This window comes from Ranitomeya imitator, chromosome 1, assembly GCF_032444005.1.
Source record: "Ranitomeya imitator isolate aRanImi1 chromosome 1, aRanImi1.pri, whole genome shotgun sequence".
Taxonomy (NCBI): Eukaryota; Metazoa; Chordata; class Amphibia; order Anura; family Dendrobatidae; genus Ranitomeya; species Ranitomeya imitator.
In genome coordinates, this window is record NC_091282.1 from 1218539007 (window position 1) to 1218557752 (window position 18746).

The 18746-nt window shown below is 49.2% G+C and overlaps 1 protein-coding gene across 1 annotated transcript in view; it reads right to left on the reverse strand.

The window, feature by feature from the left end:
- Nucleotides 1–252: 252 nt before the first annotated feature.
- LOC138657334 (disintegrin and metalloproteinase domain-containing protein 33-like) overlaps nucleotides 253–18746 on the reverse strand; it is a 105672-nt gene continuing 87178 nt past the window's right edge. Inside the window, exons 8-23 of the mRNA XM_069745069.1 lie at nucleotides 16705–16776; nucleotides 16300–16466; nucleotides 15688–15772; nucleotides 15322–15464; nucleotides 11233–11410; nucleotides 9868–9957; nucleotides 9553–9748; nucleotides 7867–7975; nucleotides 7276–7480; nucleotides 6581–6658; nucleotides 6339–6447; nucleotides 6030–6168; nucleotides 4014–4116; nucleotides 3555–3800; nucleotides 3355–3473; nucleotides 253–3197 (exon numbers count right to left, since the gene is read on the reverse strand). Of these exons, the coding sequence (XP_069601170.1) occupies nucleotides 3140–3197; nucleotides 3355–3473; nucleotides 3555–3800; nucleotides 4014–4116; nucleotides 6030–6168; nucleotides 6339–6447; nucleotides 6581–6658; nucleotides 7276–7480; nucleotides 7867–7975; nucleotides 9553–9748; nucleotides 9868–9957; nucleotides 11233–11410; nucleotides 15322–15464; nucleotides 15688–15772; nucleotides 16300–16466; nucleotides 16705–16776 (2097 nt within the window). The 3' untranslated portion in view covers nucleotides 253–3139. The remainder of the gene's footprint in view (nucleotides 3198–3354; nucleotides 3474–3554; nucleotides 3801–4013; nucleotides 4117–6029; nucleotides 6169–6338; nucleotides 6448–6580; nucleotides 6659–7275; nucleotides 7481–7866; nucleotides 7976–9552; nucleotides 9749–9867; nucleotides 9958–11232; nucleotides 11411–15321; nucleotides 15465–15687; nucleotides 15773–16299; nucleotides 16467–16704; nucleotides 16777–18746) is intronic.

Genomic DNA, 18746 nt, shown 5'->3' on the forward strand with positions numbered 1-18746 from the left:
ATTGGATTTACCTGGAATATTGACCCATTTGTGGTCCTGCCTGTCCTTGAGCGTTTTTTATGTTTTTTATGTTCTCTATGGGTGTTGTCACAGTCGTTGTTACATTCCCTTCACTATGTACTCAGTAATAAAGTATATAACCTTTTTACAAAGCTTTGGACTTTTTGATCATCAGGTTCTTTTCTTTTTGTTTTGCGGGCCTCTAAAGAGTTATATGTTAATTTTAACGCAATGAACCACAAATAAGGCAAATTACCTGTAAAAAAGTATTTTATTAAAAACAACTATTTTCTGTACCACAGAATTAAATACAATGATCAGTACATCCTAACAAGAGTCGGCTCAGGAGCCTTGTAAACATTTAGCAGTATAGGGGTACGCACCTGTCAGGTTGTCCTGGCGCGGCAGTCTGGGGTCAATAGTAGGAGATACAGACACAAAATGAAGAGAGAAGCTATATGGTCAAGAAGAGGAGTATTCATAATTGTATAATCTGGCATCAGTGCGGACCCCATGGCCGTACCCCATACTTTAAGTGGTCATTAACACTGGAAATAAAACCACCATATGATGTTTTAAGCTATGTAATATATACCTTGCTTTCTATATATCTTCAATCAGCCTGGTATTGAGGCACCGTACGTGCTGGAAATGTCTTCATCCATCAATCTGCCTAGAGATTGACTGACTAGTGATTCCCATAGCAAATAAATAGATTAAAGGGACACTTTAAATAGTAAAAATATGGATGTACAAACATTTCGTATATCATATAAAAGGGAGCGTCGTCACTCTGCAGAGGTAAAACGCAGCAGAGATCGGACATGAACGTACCAATCAGTCTAAATTGTAACCAATCAGTCTAAATTGTAACCATAGAATTTCTGAAAAATACACTTGAGGATATCTACAGCAGCGGTCGGCAATCTGTGCTAAAACTACAACTTCCAGCATTTCCGGCTGGGATCATGCAACACCCCAGAATATCGGCACCAGCTAATACGTGTATATAGTATACCGTCCATATTGCACTGTGCGTGTTTCCTATGGTAGCAGAGGATGATGTAAACTAGTACAGTATATAATACACAGTATATGAGCGAGTCTCCTGATAGCCAATCCCTGGTCAGATGTTTTATCCACACAGAATACAACGTATGACTTACTACATGTTCCATGTATAACCTCCATGGGCATGTGTGTATGTATACGCTTGGCAGAGAGGTCATCTTCACTGAGACAGGCCTCACCTGAGTGTACAATCCTCAAGTGAAGTTCTCTAAGTAGGTGCATGGGTGGGATGCCACCCGGATTTCCAATCATTGGAGGCTATTACAACGAGGGCTGTGATGAGGGAACAGCCGCCATCTTGGAACAGGCATACTAACAGATTGGCGTGACTCCATTTTGTCTCCTGGTCACAGGTCTGCAGCGAGGAACGCTTCTGGCCCCCACCTTTTCTAATGAATAAAGTTACTATTAGTATGCTAACGGGCTGAGCTCAGTGTAAACTGTAGACGGTATTTCAAAGCTCAATGAGGAAACCACGCCAGCAGGGAGCTTGGAAATGCTTGGGGGCTTAATTAAAACACGCATGCCAAGTGGCCACTGGATACACATCTATTATGGCAGCCCAGTCGAACCGTCTCCAACATGGAATTGTGAATTATGGACACATCGTCCGAGGTACAGGCTCATAAAAAATATTCTCCTTGCCCTAAAGAAATTGTGCATCCAACAGTGCGACTCCCGTGGCGGTGGGAGGCCTGAAACCCGAGATATAGAGATCAGCCTCCCACAGGGACCGAATGGGTCCAGGTTTGATCCCAGTACGACCGGCAGAACAAACCACAGGTGCTGGTACTGCCCGTGTGCTGATCCGATCATCCTGAGGGAAGTTATCCCATTTATTAGAAATTGGAATAAATCTTGCAGGGAGGCAGAGGGGGTGGAGATTGCTAAGCCCACCCAGCTGCAGGCAGGGGGGCTCAGCCAGGTTTAAGAAGAAGCTGAGGTCACTGGGAGGCTCTGACTCCACAGAAGAAGATGATGATGATATCTTAAGGAACAGGGTATGCCAGCCAGAGGGGAGCAAGCACACGCTTTCTGGGGGCTGCCCGGTAACTAAGTTTTGGACCTGCGGAATGCTGCGCGCCCCCGGCTTCCACAAGCGACCTTCAACCTGGTAAATCGACCTCCAGCTTTATACCTTTAAGCCTTGTATTATTGTTGTTATATTGTACTCTGACTGTAACTCTTGATATATTGTGATTGTATATTACTTGTAATTATCTAGTGCGCCCTTAAGGCAATTAAATCATAAATTAATTTTGGGCTGATCCTTTTACTCTGATTGCGAATCTTAGAATACCCAGTGTGGGTAACAGGGCAGTCTCCCCGGCGGCCATTTGCTCTAGGTGCAGTTCCTTTACTGACCTGAGAGACAAAGGGGGCGCCGGAGAGCTGGGCCTGTGTAGTGACGTCACGGATCGGTGACGTGGGAGGAAGGGGTAATCCTTCACAAGGGCCATTTGGAAGGAATTACTTTTCTACACGTCCTTCATCTTCTCATGAAACCAACACTCAATCAATGGACATAAAGTCCTGTTGTGACGGATATCATCATAGGTCCATGTGAAAAGACATCGGAAGCATCGGATCAGATGGCATGAGCTGGGACATAATGGGAGAGATGCATTACTTTTCTCTGGCTCCACATGGGTGAGGGATGAGAGAACATAATTTTGGCTTTCTCTTCACACTTCAATATTTCTTGCATATTCTAATTTTATAAGGCACTGAAAAAAAAGTCTTAATATTGGTCCAGAAAGACGATGAAAGTCTTCTTCACGCTCAGACCAAGTCCAGTAGACCATCGCCGGAGTGTAGGGGATATCATTCCACATACATTTGAGAAGATCATGGATGTTCCTCCATGAAGTACCTCAGTGCAATACACTACGAAGGCACGCTTTGTGTCCAGCATGATCAGATGTCCTCTTTTCACCTTGACGTGTCTACAATCTCAGTATGGAAATCTCAGCAGTTTTAGGGTCTTCTCATCCTCATAGTGCTGGTGTCAGGATGTCGTATCTCCTAGTTCCTGGCTTTGTTTCCAACTCTTGGATTGCTGACTACATCATTGTTTTTGGAGAAAGGCCGCAGCTGTAGCTTGAACTCTACTTCCAGGCTTTGGCCTTCAGGAAGAAAGAAACGAGTCAGTTTTTGGATCGTTATATGTTTTTATGTCGCATCTGTAACTTTTCATGTTAAAATACAAATATAGTTGTGGATATGTGCAGAATGATCAGTTGTCCGTGTGGTGAAGACCCTCCATAGTAACAAGTCACCTACCAGTGTAAGGCTTTCATCTGCACGGCGGAGTTGGTCAGAGGAGGTTTCACCGGTGTCTTCACCATAAAACATTCCTTGTGGACTGGATTCCCAGGAAGTGGCTTTCGGGGAGGGTTCACCTTTGAAAAATACAGAGAACAAGTCACATTATAGTGTAATTCTTCCAGAGTGCTAGAAAACTTTGCACTTGACAACATTACCTGTGGGGTCCGGACTGGACACGAGGGCAGTGGCTTCTTAGGCGGCAGGAGCTTTGAGTGCTGGCCATCCTGCTTGGCTGGTATGAGTGGGGAGGACTTGACTGGTGGAGGAGGTCTGGATGGTTTCAGCTGTATGCTTGTCTTTGGTGTCTGGATGCTTGGTGGCACCAGTGGCCGAACAATGTTGACCGGCTGAGAGTTGACCTGCGAGGCCCCACGTTTCCCATGAAAAGCAGACCATGAGCTCTGTGTAGTGAGAGCAAAAGATCAAGTACACCGAAAAGTGGACAGGCAGCGGTGTGACGTGAAGAGGAAAATGGATTGACGTGTTGATAAGGTAATCATAAGAGTCTCTGGGGTTTCACCTTACTCCAAACCCGAACTGTGTTCAGGTCGACCTGTGGACAGATTGTAAAATGCATGGGCTCCACAATAAGTAATGGAGCATTCCAACTTTACCTTTTGTGCTGCTGGAGATGCGGCTGGAGGTGGAAAACTGCGCTGGGTGAAGATGGTGCTGGAGTGTCCTCTAGCCGGCTGCTGGCGATGACCTGTCCCCATTCTGTAAAATGACAAGACAACTATGGAGAAAGCTTATAGTAAATATGTAGAAAGTTTTATTGCGGCCGAGGACACGTGTCAGAAGTCAGAGGTCCTGGAGCAGAAATGTGAAATGAAGACCCTGCGGAGAACCGTCCTATGTGAAGAAGATAATGGGAGGACAAAGAGCTTCTCCAAGAGAGAACTCTACGGCGCTCAGTCACCAACACCATAAGATTTGGTCACATTCAAGAACAGTTGGGCAACAGGGTCCATGTTCCAGGTTCCCATTGGTTCTGAAAACCCAAATGTGATAGGACATGGCTCCTGCACCCAGAGATGCCCACCATGGGGAGACTTGCACTGGACTGTCCTCGCCCTAAAGACACCAATCGCGTTATCGTGTGTATTATGTTTTGGGTCTTTTGTATACAGATACATGGTGTCATGTGATATGTTTCTGTGTAATTCAAGATTAGTAATGTATAGAATAGAATAAGTGTAGGGTAAGACATAGGTCAGGGCTTAAGACACAAGTGACTGTAGATAGGTAGCAACATTGGGGTAAGGATAGTGTTAATGTCTGGAACTAGCCCATAGTGGGAGGACCTTAGTGTTAGGGCAAGTGACTGCTTCATGTTAGATAGTCAAATATGGACAAGTTCAAGTACAAGTTGGAAGTGTCTGTGAGCATTGCTACCATTTGGGTGAGCTACTAAGAAAAGGAGACTAAGGGACAAGGGAGTAGTGCTATCTGGAACTGGCCAAATGCAAGACAAAGTGGCCTTACATCTTAAAGGGGTCCTTAGATAGGATGATGTGTCAAGAAAAGCATTGAGCTTGCAAAAGGCCAAAGGCAATTGACCTAAACGTGACTGAATTTCGTTGGACTAGTGGAGGTCAAGAGCGGTGAATCCAGGGCACCAGTAGTGGAAGAAACAGGATGTGGAACTACTGAGGCTGTAGAGAGACCGGCTGAACAGGACTGTGGCCACAAGCTAGGCTGTGACGAAGTAGGACGAAACTGTGTGTGTGAAAATGCTTTAGACTGTGTGTGTAGGAAACATCCATAAGATTTTGTACCCACTGCCCTTGTACATAACCCTTAGCAATTCACCGTTTCGTAAAGACTTTTAGAACGGGAGTCTCCTTTATTGGACTCTGAAACCTATGATCCTGGCCGGCCAACACCACCGACTACAGGCGGCCTACCAGGGCGTAAGGCCCTCACAGCACCAACACCACCGACTACAGGCGGCCTGAACGGGCGAAAGGCCCTCACAGCACCAACACCAACTACAGGCGGCCTGACCGGGTGAAAGGCCCTCACAGCACCAACAGTAAGGCCCTCACAGCGCCAATACCACAGAATACAGGTGTCCTTTATGGGCGTAAGGCCCTAACAGCACCAACACCACCGACTACAGGCGGCCTTCACGGGGGTAAGGCCCACACAGCACCAACACCACCGACTACAGGTGGCCTTTACGGGTATAAGAACCTCTCAGCACCAACACCACCGACAACAGGTGTCCTTCACGGGCGTAAGGCCCTCACAGCACCAACACCACCGACTACAGGTGTCCTTCACAGGCTTTAGGCCCTCACAGCACCAACACCACTGACTACAAGTGTCCTTCACGGGGCAAGGCCCTAACAGAACCAACACCACCGACTACAGGCAGCCTTTTCGGGTGTAAGGTCCTCACAGCACCAACACCACCGACTACAGGCAGCCTTCACGGGCGTATGGTCCTCACAGCACCAACACCACCGACTACAGGTGTCCTTCACAGGGGTAAGGCCTTCACAGCACCAACACCCAGCTAGGACCCACTCTTTCATGTAGCGCGCTGGGGCATGATAGGAGAAGACCAGTGCCTCACCCACACCTGCGTTACAGATACATAGATAATGTCCTTCACATCCGCTTACCTGCACTTCGCTCTGCTCTTGTTGACCCATTTCTTCAGTTGCGAATCCGGTGTTTTGTACCAATAGTACATCCCAAATCCAATGAGAGGAAGGATGACAAGGAAGAGGAGGAGCAGGAAGACGATGAGACCTTCCTGGACTGTAAAGAGAAACATAATATGTCACAGTGGTCTCATACAGGAGGGTGGACTTCAGTGTAGGCGGACATGGTCTCCACCTTTGTAGTGGCGCCTGATATTAACGATGGCGATGATGGAACATAATGAAGAAGAACTGAGACAACAAATATATCCACATGGACTAACTCACAGTCATCCGGGACTGGTCCACTGTCAATGCTTCCTCCGTCACCAGATGTTTCACAGAATGGAGGGCCCCAGCCTGCGTTACAGTGGCAGTTTCCTTTACTGTTGCACACCTAGAGAAGGGTGAAGAACCAGTCAGTAATAAACCCTCAGCTGTGAGAAATATTATGTCTGGACTCGTTTTTAGCCATTGCATTTGGTACTGGTTGTGGTTTCTTTGCACTGGTCACTTTTCCGAGGACTCACCCCGTGCCCATTGCATCGCGCTATACATTTATCCCATTCGAAGAAGGAAGCGTTCTGGCACTGGCGATCCTTACACACCTAGAAGGAGAGGCGAGAGCATCGTCACACGGGGGGCAGAAAGCTCGCCCAGAAAGAAAAATGGTCGTCCGTAAGACATTTCCAGGAATATGAAAGGTTCTCAACATGGAGAAAAGAAAAGACGCTGGAGGTCAGAAAAAAAGAACAGACCAATGAGAACGAGGATATGTGGCCTCCAGGGGACCCCGAGGGTGAGAAATGGAGAAAGACGCTCAAGGGTGGGGGGTTTTAACTGCCCAATCCTCAGTTCCCATGACAATTAATCCAATGGTGGAGATGTGTGGATGGAGCAGATCCCACAGATGATCGATCGCCTGAGATCTGGAGATAAGTCATCACCTGGATTCTCAGATCATTCCTGGCCGGCCATTGACCTACTGAAGATGGCACTGCAAGAATCCCACCATTATGCATGGGAACCGTACAAGTGTGACATCCACATGACGCACCCGTCACATGGCCACACCAATGACTTGTCTTCTTGCCAGACTGTATCCTTCTGGAGGTACATGAGGTGCGCACACAAACGCCAGGACCCAGCAGAACCACAATGTGCACAGTGTAGACACGATCATGAAGGAGGTCATGGACCCTGTGCCACAGACACATGGACTCACCATGCCATCGCCACACTTGGTGCCAGTCATCACCAGACCAGGGTCGGAGGAGTCTCCTTCTTCCTCCTGCACGGAGTAGGAGTGTGTGCCACGACACTTCACCTCGTGCCCATTGATCTGGATGGTGGTGTCCATGGACACGGTGTTCTCGTGTTTGGGCTTCTGGGCGCTGCTCTCACACTGGATTTTTCCACATTTGGCATCTCTGTAACAAAAAAAAAACAAAGAAAAATCTGTAGACCTTCATACCATTGTCAAAAATCATCGAATCGGACAACTGAAATACATTGCTGATGTTGCCTGACAACCATGACCGTCCCTCAGCGCATCTGACCTCCCTTACGCCTTATCACATTACAGCACAGTTCCTCCACCATCGTCTGTCATCTCTTCATTGTTCTTCCCTTTCATCTTCTCTGAACACTTGATGCTCCTTCGATTGTCTTCCCCCATGGTGGAGTTTTCCCCTGGGGTCCATCACCAGACGATGTCGGGGCCCCTGGGGCCAGCAGACTCCATGGCTGCAACAGGAGTGGTGGGACATGGGGGCTTTGGGCTGTCCACCTTCGCTTGTTACTGAGGGTTACTCACTTGGGTTTACACCTGATGAACTTCCCCTGGGTGTCTTTTCCACAGTTCCCGTATTTATCCCCAGCCTTGTTCACGTCAATGAAGCAGATGTCCTGTGCCGGCCGCGCGCCTGAGGAGGAACCGGGAGAAGATCAAGATGGAGAAGTCAATCACCAAGTCATGTTCTACTGAAGATGAGGAATCTGAGGCCGGAGGAGACAACAGAGGCACATCCACCGACCCAGGGATGGATCAGAAGAGTCTGGTACTACCCAAAGCCAAGAGCAGGAGCCTGTAGTAGACCAATCACAGGAGGCCACCCAGAAAAAGTGCAGGGCCAGTAATGCAATATATGTACACAGTGACTGCACCAGCAGAATAGTGAGCGCAGCTCTGGAGTATAATACAGGATGTAACTCAGGATCAGTAATGCAATATATATACACAGTGACTGCACCAGCAGAATAGTGAGTGCAGCTCTGGAGTATAATACAAGAGGTAACGCAGGATCAGTAATGTAATGTATTTACACAGTGACTGCACCAGCAGAATAGTGAGTGCAGCTCTGGGGGATAATACAGGATGTAACTCAGGATCAGTAATGTAATGTATGTACACAGTGACTGCACCAGCAGAATAGTGAGTGCAGCTCTGGAGTATAATACAGGATGTAACTCAGGATCAGTAATATAATGTATTTACACAGTGACTGCACAAGCAGAATAGTGAGTGCAGCTCTGGGGTATAATACACGATGTAACTCAGGATCAGTAATGTATGTACAAAGTGACTGCACCAGCAGAATAGTGAGTGCAGCTCTGGGGTATAATACAGGATGTAACTCAGGATCAGTAATGTACGGTATTTACATGGTGACTGCACCAGCAGAATAGTGAGTGCAGCTCTGGAGTATAATACAGGAGGTAACTCACGATCAGTAATGTATGTACACAGTGACTGCACCAGCAGAATAGTGAGTGCAGCTCTGGGGTATAATACAGGATGTAACTCAGGATCAGTAATGTAATGTATGTACACAGTGACTGCACCAGCAGAATAGTGAGTGCTGCTCTGGGGTATAATACAGGATGTAACTCATGATCAGTAATGTATGTACATGGTGACTGCACCAGCAGAATAGTGAGTGCAGCTCTGGGGTATAATACAGGATGTAACTCGGGATCAGTAATGTATGTACACAGTGACTGCACCAGCAGAATAGTGAGTGCAGCTCTGGGGTATAATACAGGATGTAACTCAGGATCAGTAATGTAATGTATGTACACAGTGACTGCACCAGCAGAATAGTGAGTGCAGCTCTGGAGTATAATACAGGATGTAACTCAGGATCAGTAATGTAATGTATGTACACAGTGACTGCACCAGCAGAATAGTGAGAGCAGCTCTGGAGTATAATACAGGAGGTAACTCAGGATCAGTAATGTAATGTATGTACACAGTGACTGCACCAGCAGAATAGTGAGTGCAGCTCTGGAGTATAATACAAGATGTAACTCAGGATCAGTAATGTAATGTATGTACACAGTGACTGCACCAGCAGAATAGTGAGTGCAGCTCTGGAGTATAATACAGGATATAACTCAGGATCAGTAATGTAATGTATGTACACAGTGACTGCACCAGCAGAATAGTGAGTGCAGCTCTGGAGTATAATACAGGATATATCCGGCATTACTCGCTATATACCTGCGCCCCACAGGTGCACACATTGCTGTCCGTGTGTCAGACACATGCCGTTCATACAGTACGCCTCGCCGTAGGAGCAGGGGGAGCCATCCAGCATGTACACATTGGCCGGGCAGAAGGCGGCGTCTCCTCGGCAGAACTCGGGCAGATCACAAGCCCCCGACTTCTCACGGCAGAGGGTCCCGGCAGATGTTAACTATTGATAAGAAGAGAATAATCGTTTAGCTGATGTCGCGATTTCTACAATCTTTATCCGCCATATAACAGTCGGTGGTGCGTGGCCGGCGGACGTATCTGGCCCGGGCGTTACCGCACCTTGCAGTCCTGGCAGCAGTCTCCGTGGGCGCACTGGGCGCCGGCCTTTAGGGTGCAGTCTACGGCGTTACAGCACGGATTGGTGCATTCCTGCAGGAGACATATTGTGTCAGCGCGCTGGGGTGAGACTCCTACAGGACGAGAGACCTCCTACAGGAAAGTGAGACCCCCTACAGAATGGTGAGACCCCCTACAGAATGGTGAGACCCCCTACAGAATGGTGAGACCCCATACAGAATGGTGCGACCCCCTACAGAAAGGTGAGACTCCCTACAGAAAGGTGAGACTCCCTACAGAATGGTGCGACCCCCCTACAGTAATGCGAGACTCCCCTAAAGAGGTGAGACCCCCTAGGAACATGAGACCCCCTACAGAAAGGTGAGACCCTCTACAGGAACGTGAGACCCACCTACAGGAAAGTGAGACCCCCGTACAGAAAGGTGAGATCTCCCTACAGGAACATTAGACCTCCTACAGAAAGGAGAGACCCCCTACAGAGAAGCGAGACTGACTAGAGAGAGATGGGACCCACTACAGAGAGGAGAGACCCCCTACAGAGAGGTGAGACCCCCTACAGAGAAGCGAGACCCCCTACAGAGAGGCGAGACTTACTAGAGAGAGATGGGACCCACTACAGAGAGGAGAGTCCCCCTACAGAGAGGCGAGACCCCCTACAGAGAAGCGAGACCCCTTACAGAGAGGCAAAACTGACTAGAGAGAGATGGGACCCCCTACAGAGAGGCGAGACCCCCTACAGAGAAGAGAGACCCCCTACAGAGAGGCGAGACCCCCTACAGAGGAGAGACCCCCTACAGAGAAGCGAGACCCCTTACAGAGAGGCGAGACCGACTAGAGAGAGATGGGACCCCCTACAGAGAGGAGAGACCCCCTACAGAGAGGCGAGACCCCCTACAGATAGGAGAGACCCCCTACAGAGAGGCAAGACCCCCTACAGAGAGGCGAGACCCCCTACAGAGAGGAGAGTCCCCCTACAGAGAGGAGAGACCCCCTACAGAGAGGAGAGACCCCTACAGAGAGGAGAGTCCCCCTACAGAGAGGAGAGACCCCCTACAGAGAGGAGAGTCCCCCTACAGAGAGGAGAGACCCCCTACAGAGAGGAGAGACCCCCTACAGATAGGAGAGACCCCCTACAGAGAGGCAAGACCCCCTACAGAGAGGCGAGACCCCCTACAGAGAGGCAAGACCCCCTACAGAGAGGAGAGACCCCCTACAGAGAGGAGAGTCCCCCTACAGAGAGGACAGACCCCCTACAGAGAGGAGAGACCCCCTACAGAGAGGAGAGACCCCCTACAGAGAGGAGAGACCCCCTACAGAGAGTCAACTCCCTACATAAGGCGGACGCACCTCAGGCTCCCCACAGTCGCACTGCTCGCCCTCCTCCAGGAAGCCGTTCCCGCACTTCTTGGCCATCACCAGGTCCTTGGTGTCCGGCATGTTGAACAGGCACATACCGCCGCCCTTCTGGAAGTAACCGCGCAACTGCTGCTGGCTGCACGAGCTGAACTTACGAGGGAAGGGATGTCTGGAAAAGCAGAAAGGCGACAATGATCCCTGGAGTCACACTGCGGGGGTGGTCAGACTGCGGGGGGTGGTCAGACTGCGGGGATGGTCACACTGCGGGGGTGGTCAGACTGCGGGGGGTGGTCACACTGCGGGGGGTGGTCAGACTGCGAGGATGGTCACACTGCGGGGGTGGTCAGACTGCGAGGATGGTCACACTGCGGGGGTGGTCAGACTGCGGGGGTGGTCAGACTGCGGGGGGTGGTCAGACTGCGGGGATGGTCACACTGCGGGGGGTGGTCAGACTGCGAGGATGGTCACACTGCGGGGGTGGTCACACTGCTGGGGTGGTCACACTGCGGGGGTGGTCAGACTGCGGGGGTGGACAGACTGCGGGGGGTGGTCACACTGTGGGGGGTGGTCACACTGCGGGGGGTGGTCACACTGCGGGGGGTGGTCACACTGCGGGGGGTGGTCAGACTGCGCGGGGTGGACAGACTGCGGGGGGTGGACAGACTGCGGGGGGTGGTCAGACTGCGGGGGGTGGTCAGACTGCGGGGGGGGTCAGACTGCGGGGGGTGGTCAGACTGCGAGGGGGGGACAGACTGCGGGGGGTGGACAGACTGCGGGGGTGGTCAGACTGCGGGGGGTGGTCAGACTGCGGGGGTGGTCAGACTGCGGGGGGTGGACAGACTGCGGGGGGTGGTCACACTGCGGGGGGTGGACAGACTGCGGGGGTGGTCAGACTGCGGGGGTGGTCACACTGCGGGGGGTGGTCAAACTGCGGGGGGTGGTCACACTGCGGGGGGTGGTCACACTGCGGGGGGTGGACAGACTGCGGGGGGGTGGTCACACTGCGGGGGGTGGACAGACTGCGGGGGGTGGTCACACTGCGGGGGGTGGTCACACTGCGGGGGGTGGTCACACTGCGGGGGGTGGTCACACTGCGGGGGGTGGACAGACTGCGGGGGTGGACAGACTGCGGGGGGTGGTCAGACTGCGGGGGGGGGTCAGACTGCGGGGGGTGGTCAGACTGCGGGGGGTGGACAGACTGCGGGGGGTGGACAGACTGCGGGGGTGGTCAGACTGCGGGGGGTGGTCAGACTGCGGGGGTGGTCAGACTGCGGGGGGTGGACAGACTGCGGGGGGTGGTCACACTGCGGGGGGTGGACAGACTGCGGGGGTGGTCAGACTGCGGGGGTGGTCACACTGCGGGGGGTGGTCAGACTGCGGGGGGTGGTCACACTGCAGGGGGTGGTCACACTGCGGGGGGTGGACAGACTGCGGGGGGGTGGTCACACTGCGGGGGGTGGACAGACTGCGGGGGGTGGTCACACTGCGGGGGGTGGTCACACTGCGGGGGGTGGTCACACTGCGGGGGGTGGTCAGACTGCGGGGGTGGTCAGACTGCGGGGGTGGTCAGACTGCGGGGGGTGGTCAGACTGCGGGGGTGGTCACACTGCGGGGGGTGGTCAGACTGCGGGGGTGGTCACACTGCAGGGGGTGGTCACACTGCGGGGGGTGGTCAGACTACGGGGGGTGGTCAGACTGCGGGGGTGGTCAGACTGCGGGGGGTGGTCAGACTACGGGGGTGGTCAGACTCTGCAGGGACCTCAGGGCTGCAATGTTACACCACAGACTCCTGGACAAGCTGTTCTCTTACACCAACAGGAGAAGATCAATCACATCAGGCTGAGGCCTTGGAAATAAAAACATTCTCCCATAGACTACAGAGCAGCCTGTGGATCACTGTTAGTGTCAATGCATGTGGATCACTGTTAGTGTCAATGCCTGTGGATCACTGTTAGTGTCTCTGCCTGTGGATCACTGTTAGTGTCTCTGCCTGAGGATCACTGTTAGTGTCTCTGCCTGTGGATCACTGATAGTGTCTCTGCTTGTGGATCATTGATAGTGTCTCTGCCTGTGGATCACTGATAGTGTCTCTGCCTGTGGATCACTGATAGTGTCTCTGCCTCTGGATCACTGATAGTGTCTCTGCCTGTGGATCACTGTTAGTGTCTCTGCCTGTGGATCACTGTTAGTGTATCTGCCTGAGGATCACTGTTAGTGTCTCTGCCTGTGGATCACTGTTAGTGTCTCTGCCTGAGGATCACTGTTAGTGTCTCTGCCTGAGAATCATTGATAGTGTCTCTGCCAGTGGATCACTGATAGTGTCTCTGCCTGTGGATCACTGATAGTGTCTCTGCCTCTGGATCACTGATAGTGTCTCTGCCTCTGGATCACTGATAGTGTCTCTGCCTGTGGATCACTGATAGTGTATCTGCCTGTGGATCACTGATAGTGTCTCTGCCTGTAGATCACTGATAGTGTCTCTGCCTGTGGATCACTGTTAGTGTCTCTGCCTGTGGATCACTGTTAATGTCTCTGCCTGTTGATCACTGTTAGTGTTTCTACTTGCGGATCACTGTTAGTGTCTCTGCCTGTGGGTCACTGTTAGTGTCTCTGCCTGTGGGTCACTGTTAGTGTCTCTGCCTGTGGGTCACTGTTAATGTCTCTGCCTGTGGGTCACTGATAGTGTCTCTGCCTGATGATCACTGTTAGTGTTTCTACTTGCGGATCACTGTTAGCGTCTCTGCCTGTGGATCACTCTTAGTGTTTCTACCTGTGGGTCACTGTTAGTGTCTCTGCCTGTGGATCACTGTTAATGTCTCTGCCTGTGGATCACTCTTAGTGTTTCTACCTGCGGATCACTGATAGTGTCTCTGCCTGTGGATCACTGATAGTGTCTCTGCCTGTGGATCACTGATAGTGTCTCTGCCTGTGGATCACTGTTAGTGTCTCTGCCTGTGGATCACTGTTAGTGTCTCTGTCTGTGGATCACTGTTAGTGTTTCTACCTGCGGATCACTGTTAGTGTCTCTGCCTGTGGGTCACTGGTAGTGTCTCTGCCTGTGGATCACTGTTAGTGTCTCTGCCTGTGGATCACTGTTAGTGTTTCTGCCTGTGGATCCCTGTTAGTGTTTCTGCCTGTGGATCTCTGTAAGTGTTTCTGCCTGTGGATCCCTGTAAGTATTTCTGCCTGTGGATCTCTGTAAGTGTTTCTGCCTGTGGATCACTGTTAGTGTTTCTGCCTGTGGATCACTGTTAGTGTTTCTGCTTGTGGATCACTGTTAGTGTTTCTGCCTGTGGATCCCTCTTAGTGTTTCTGCCTGTTCATCACTGTTAGGGTTTCTGCCTGTGGATCCCTGTTAGTGTTTCTGCCTGTGGATCACTGATAGTGTCTCTGCCTGTGGGTCACTGTTAGTGTCTCTGCCTGTGGGTCACTGTTAGTGTTTCTGCCTCTGGATCACTGTTAGTGTTTCTGCCTGCTGATGATCGTTTCTATTTCTGCCTCTGGATCACTGTTACAAATTTTAACAGTGGTTCACTATTTGTCTTTTTATCCTCAAATCAAGAGATCTTTGTTTGAGATCTAGGTTGGACTTGTTGAGAAGATATGATAAAAGTTCTATATGCAGAGGCATGGCCCCCAATCACTCGACCAGGAGAGGACCGCTCTCTCAGTATCTTAGCAAAACCTCAGCTGTATTTTCTTCCGTCTTGTTGTGTTCGGTGTTTGTTCTTCTACTGTTCTGTGTCAGGAACTTTAGAGAATGCAGAGCAGCGCTCCACGCCACGTGCTGACCTTGCTGGGTTTTTGTCCTTGCCCTGCCGTCAGTGTCTGGTTGGTGACTCGATCGTTAGAAGAAGGCCTTACAGGGTTCTGGTCGGAGGAGAACCTTAGCAAGTTCATGTATCTTTGCTGCTGCGGTCTCTCTCATGTAGAAGTATCTTACATATCTCATAATATATGGTATTGTCTCAACGTGCTATGATGTCCACCTGCCCACAAGACCATTCACTTGTTTTGGTGAGACTCCCCCTGACCCCAAGTCCTCACACAGTGCTCATATCAGATGCCGTCCTCACTCACCCGGTGGCAGCCGCCATGATGCATCCCCCTTGTTCAGGAGTGGCCTCTACACAGCAGTGCTCCTTGTCATGACTCAACCCAAAGTTATGTCCGATCTCATGAGCCATGGTGGCCGCCGCTCCAATCGCCAGCTCGGAGTGGTCCTAGAATTCATCGGCAATACATTTTCACAACCCCAGAACCTCAACATTGACCCAGCCTCCCCGCACAAGAACAATGAGAGGACGGCACAATACAATGTATATTACTCTTTCCAAAAGCAGATCTCGGTGAAGCTCCTCAGGGGAGGGGCCAAAGGATAACGTTTTTAATAAGGTAGAAATAGTTAAGTTAGTAATTAATAAATACATAATGGCAGGCACTTACCATACTGACTCCTCCTGAATTATCTGCAGTGCACATCCCCTCCAGGGGAGCCATCCCAATGGTCGTTCCTTTGAAGGTCACGCCCCTTAAAGGAACACACACATAAATAGTTAATAACATAACGTGCACCCATGTACAGAACATTAGTAGAGAAGAGGTTATTTCCTCTCCTTCTGTAAATAGCCATAATTTTTGCTTCTTTTTCGCAGAACAAGTTGCAATTTTGCAATTTATACCATTCACTTTACCATATAATGTACTAAAACAAAATTCCAAACAAGATGAAATTATGAAAAAAAGTAATATTGGCATTTTTGGGGGGGTTCTGTTTTTACGGCGTTAACTGTGTGGTTAATTGAGGCACAATCGCACTGGTCAGGATGGCGGGGTTTAAGCGCTGCTCGCAGGTATTTAAAGGGTTAACAGAAGCGACCAGAGCTGGATCCGGTAGCTGCTGTTAGAGGTCGATGCTGGCTGTGTAGCGCAGCTGCTGAACCTGCTCCATGCACACGTGCCGGCTCGATAACATAATATTACGTGATGGGGTAGAAACGGGTTAATAACAGTACTAATGGTCCTGAGTGATATACGAGGCGATGATTTCGTACTCACGTGATCAGTTGAGCGTTATCGTGCTTTTTCTTGTTTTTTAGTTTTTGCTTCCAGGTGAGGAAAGATCTCAGACTTTCGTTGGCATCAACATGGATGTCACACAGGTCTCTCTCGGTCCATACCTCCAGGCCGATTAGAGCAACTTTGATGTTTACAGACATGTAAAACTGTGCAGAAGAAAACAGGGAGAAATAGTTACTGCTACAACCCGGAGCCAAGGGAATCTCTAATGCCAGAGTTGTCTGCCAGCTGCTTATCGCTCTCCCTGGCAAAATAAACATGCATGCTACGTCAATTCCTTCATGCGGGATTCTTTATAGACAGTCTGCAGACATACGCCAGAGTAGCATGTGATATATACCACTTCCCTTTTAATGGGCCCATGAACCATGGCTCTTGACTCACCTTATCAACAAAGTTGGCTATCTCCTTAATGCGTTGCTTTGTTTGACCCAGATCCTTATTTTGTTTTAAGTACTGTAAACCAATCAAATATTATTTATATGATTAGGTCTGTTAATGCTAAAATAGCTGTATTCCAGATAATCACACAAAGTATCTAATAGAAGTTTTAACATTTGCCTATTTTACACTGATTACATAGAGGTAAAGTAAAAATAAGTTAATGATTCAAGATCAGGAACACTTTAATCAAAGTTAAAGAAAAAAAGGGACCGCAATGGGGTCCTTAACAATTCAAGAACTAGACAGGAGACATATATAGACAAGAAAATAATTAGTATAAAAAGAAACTCCAGAATTACAGGAAGCAGAAAGAATATTTTTGTGAAAAATTGCAAGTTTTTTAAAAAATGTTTAAAAAAGGACAGCAATATGGTTTTTAAATTGAGAAACACTTATGGTAGTTTGTTTTTTAAAGGTAGAAACTCAAAATATAAGGAAAGAAATATTTCTCTGTGAAAATTTATAACGAAATCATAGAAATGAACAACAATAGAGAGCAAAATACTTCAAAAGCAAATCGGCATGTAATAGAGAGGGGACATACAGTGGGGCAAAAAAGTATTTAGTCAGTCAGCAATAGTGCAAGTTCCACCACTTAAAAAGATGAGAGGCGTCTGTAATTTACATCATAGGTAGACCTCAACTATGGGAGACAAACTGAGAAAAAAATCCAGAAAATCACATTGTCTGTTTTTTTATCATTTTTTTTGCATATTATGGTGGAAAATAAGTATTTGGTCAGAAACAAACAATCAAGATTTCTGGCTCTCACAGACCTGTAACTTCTTCTTTAAGAGTCTCCTCTTTCCTCCACTCATTACCTGTAGTAATGGCACCTGTTTAAACTTGTTATCAGTATAAAAAGACACCTGTGCACACCCTCAAACAGTCTGACTCCAAACTCCACTATGGTGAAGACCAAAGAGCTGTCAAAGGACACCAGAAACAAAATTGTAGCCCTGCACCAGGCTGGGAAGACTGAATCTGCAATAGCCAACCAGCTTGGAGTGAAGAAATCAACAGTGGGGGAAATAATTAGAAAATGAAAGACATACAAGACCACTGATAATCTCCCTCGATCTGGGGCTCCACGCAAAATCCCACCCCGTGGGGTCAGAATGATCACAAGAACGGTGAGCAAAAATCCCAGAACCACGCGGGGGGACCTAGTGAATGAACTGCAGAGAGCTGGGACCAATGTAACAAGGCCTACCATAAGTAACACACTATGCCACCATGGACTCAGATCCTGCAGTGCCAGACGTGTCCCACTGCTTAAGCCAGTACATGTCTGGGCCCGTCTGAAGTTTGCTAGAGAGCATTTGGATGATCCAGAGGAGTTTTGGGAGAATGTCCTATGGTCTGATGAAACCAAACTGGAACTGTTTGGTAGAAACACAACTTGTCATGTTTGGAGGAAAAAGAATACTGAGTTGCATCCATCAAACACCATACCTATTGTAAAGCATGGTGGTGGAAACATCATGCTTTGGGGCTGTTTCTCTGCAAAGGGGCCAGGACGACTGATCCGGGTACATGAAAGAATGAATGGGGCCATGTATCGTGAGATTTTGAGTGCAAACCTCCTTCCATCAGCAAGGGCATTGAAGATGAAACGTGGCTGGGTCTTTCAACATGACAATGATCCAAAGCACACTGCTAGGGCAACGAAGGAGTGGCTTCGTAAGAAGCATTTCAAGGTCCTGGAGTGGCCTAGCCAGTCTCCAGATCTCAACCCTATAGAAAACCTTTGGAGGGAGTTGAAAGTCCGTGTTGCCAAGCGAAAAGCCAAAAACATCACTGCTCTAGAGGAGATCTGCATGGAGGAATGGGCCAACATACCAACAACAGTGTGCGCGACCTTGTGAAGACTTACAGAAAACGTTTGACCTCTGTCATTGCCAACAAAGGATATATTACAAAGTATTGAGATGAAATTTTGTTTCTGACCAAATACTTATTTTCCACCATAATATGCAAAT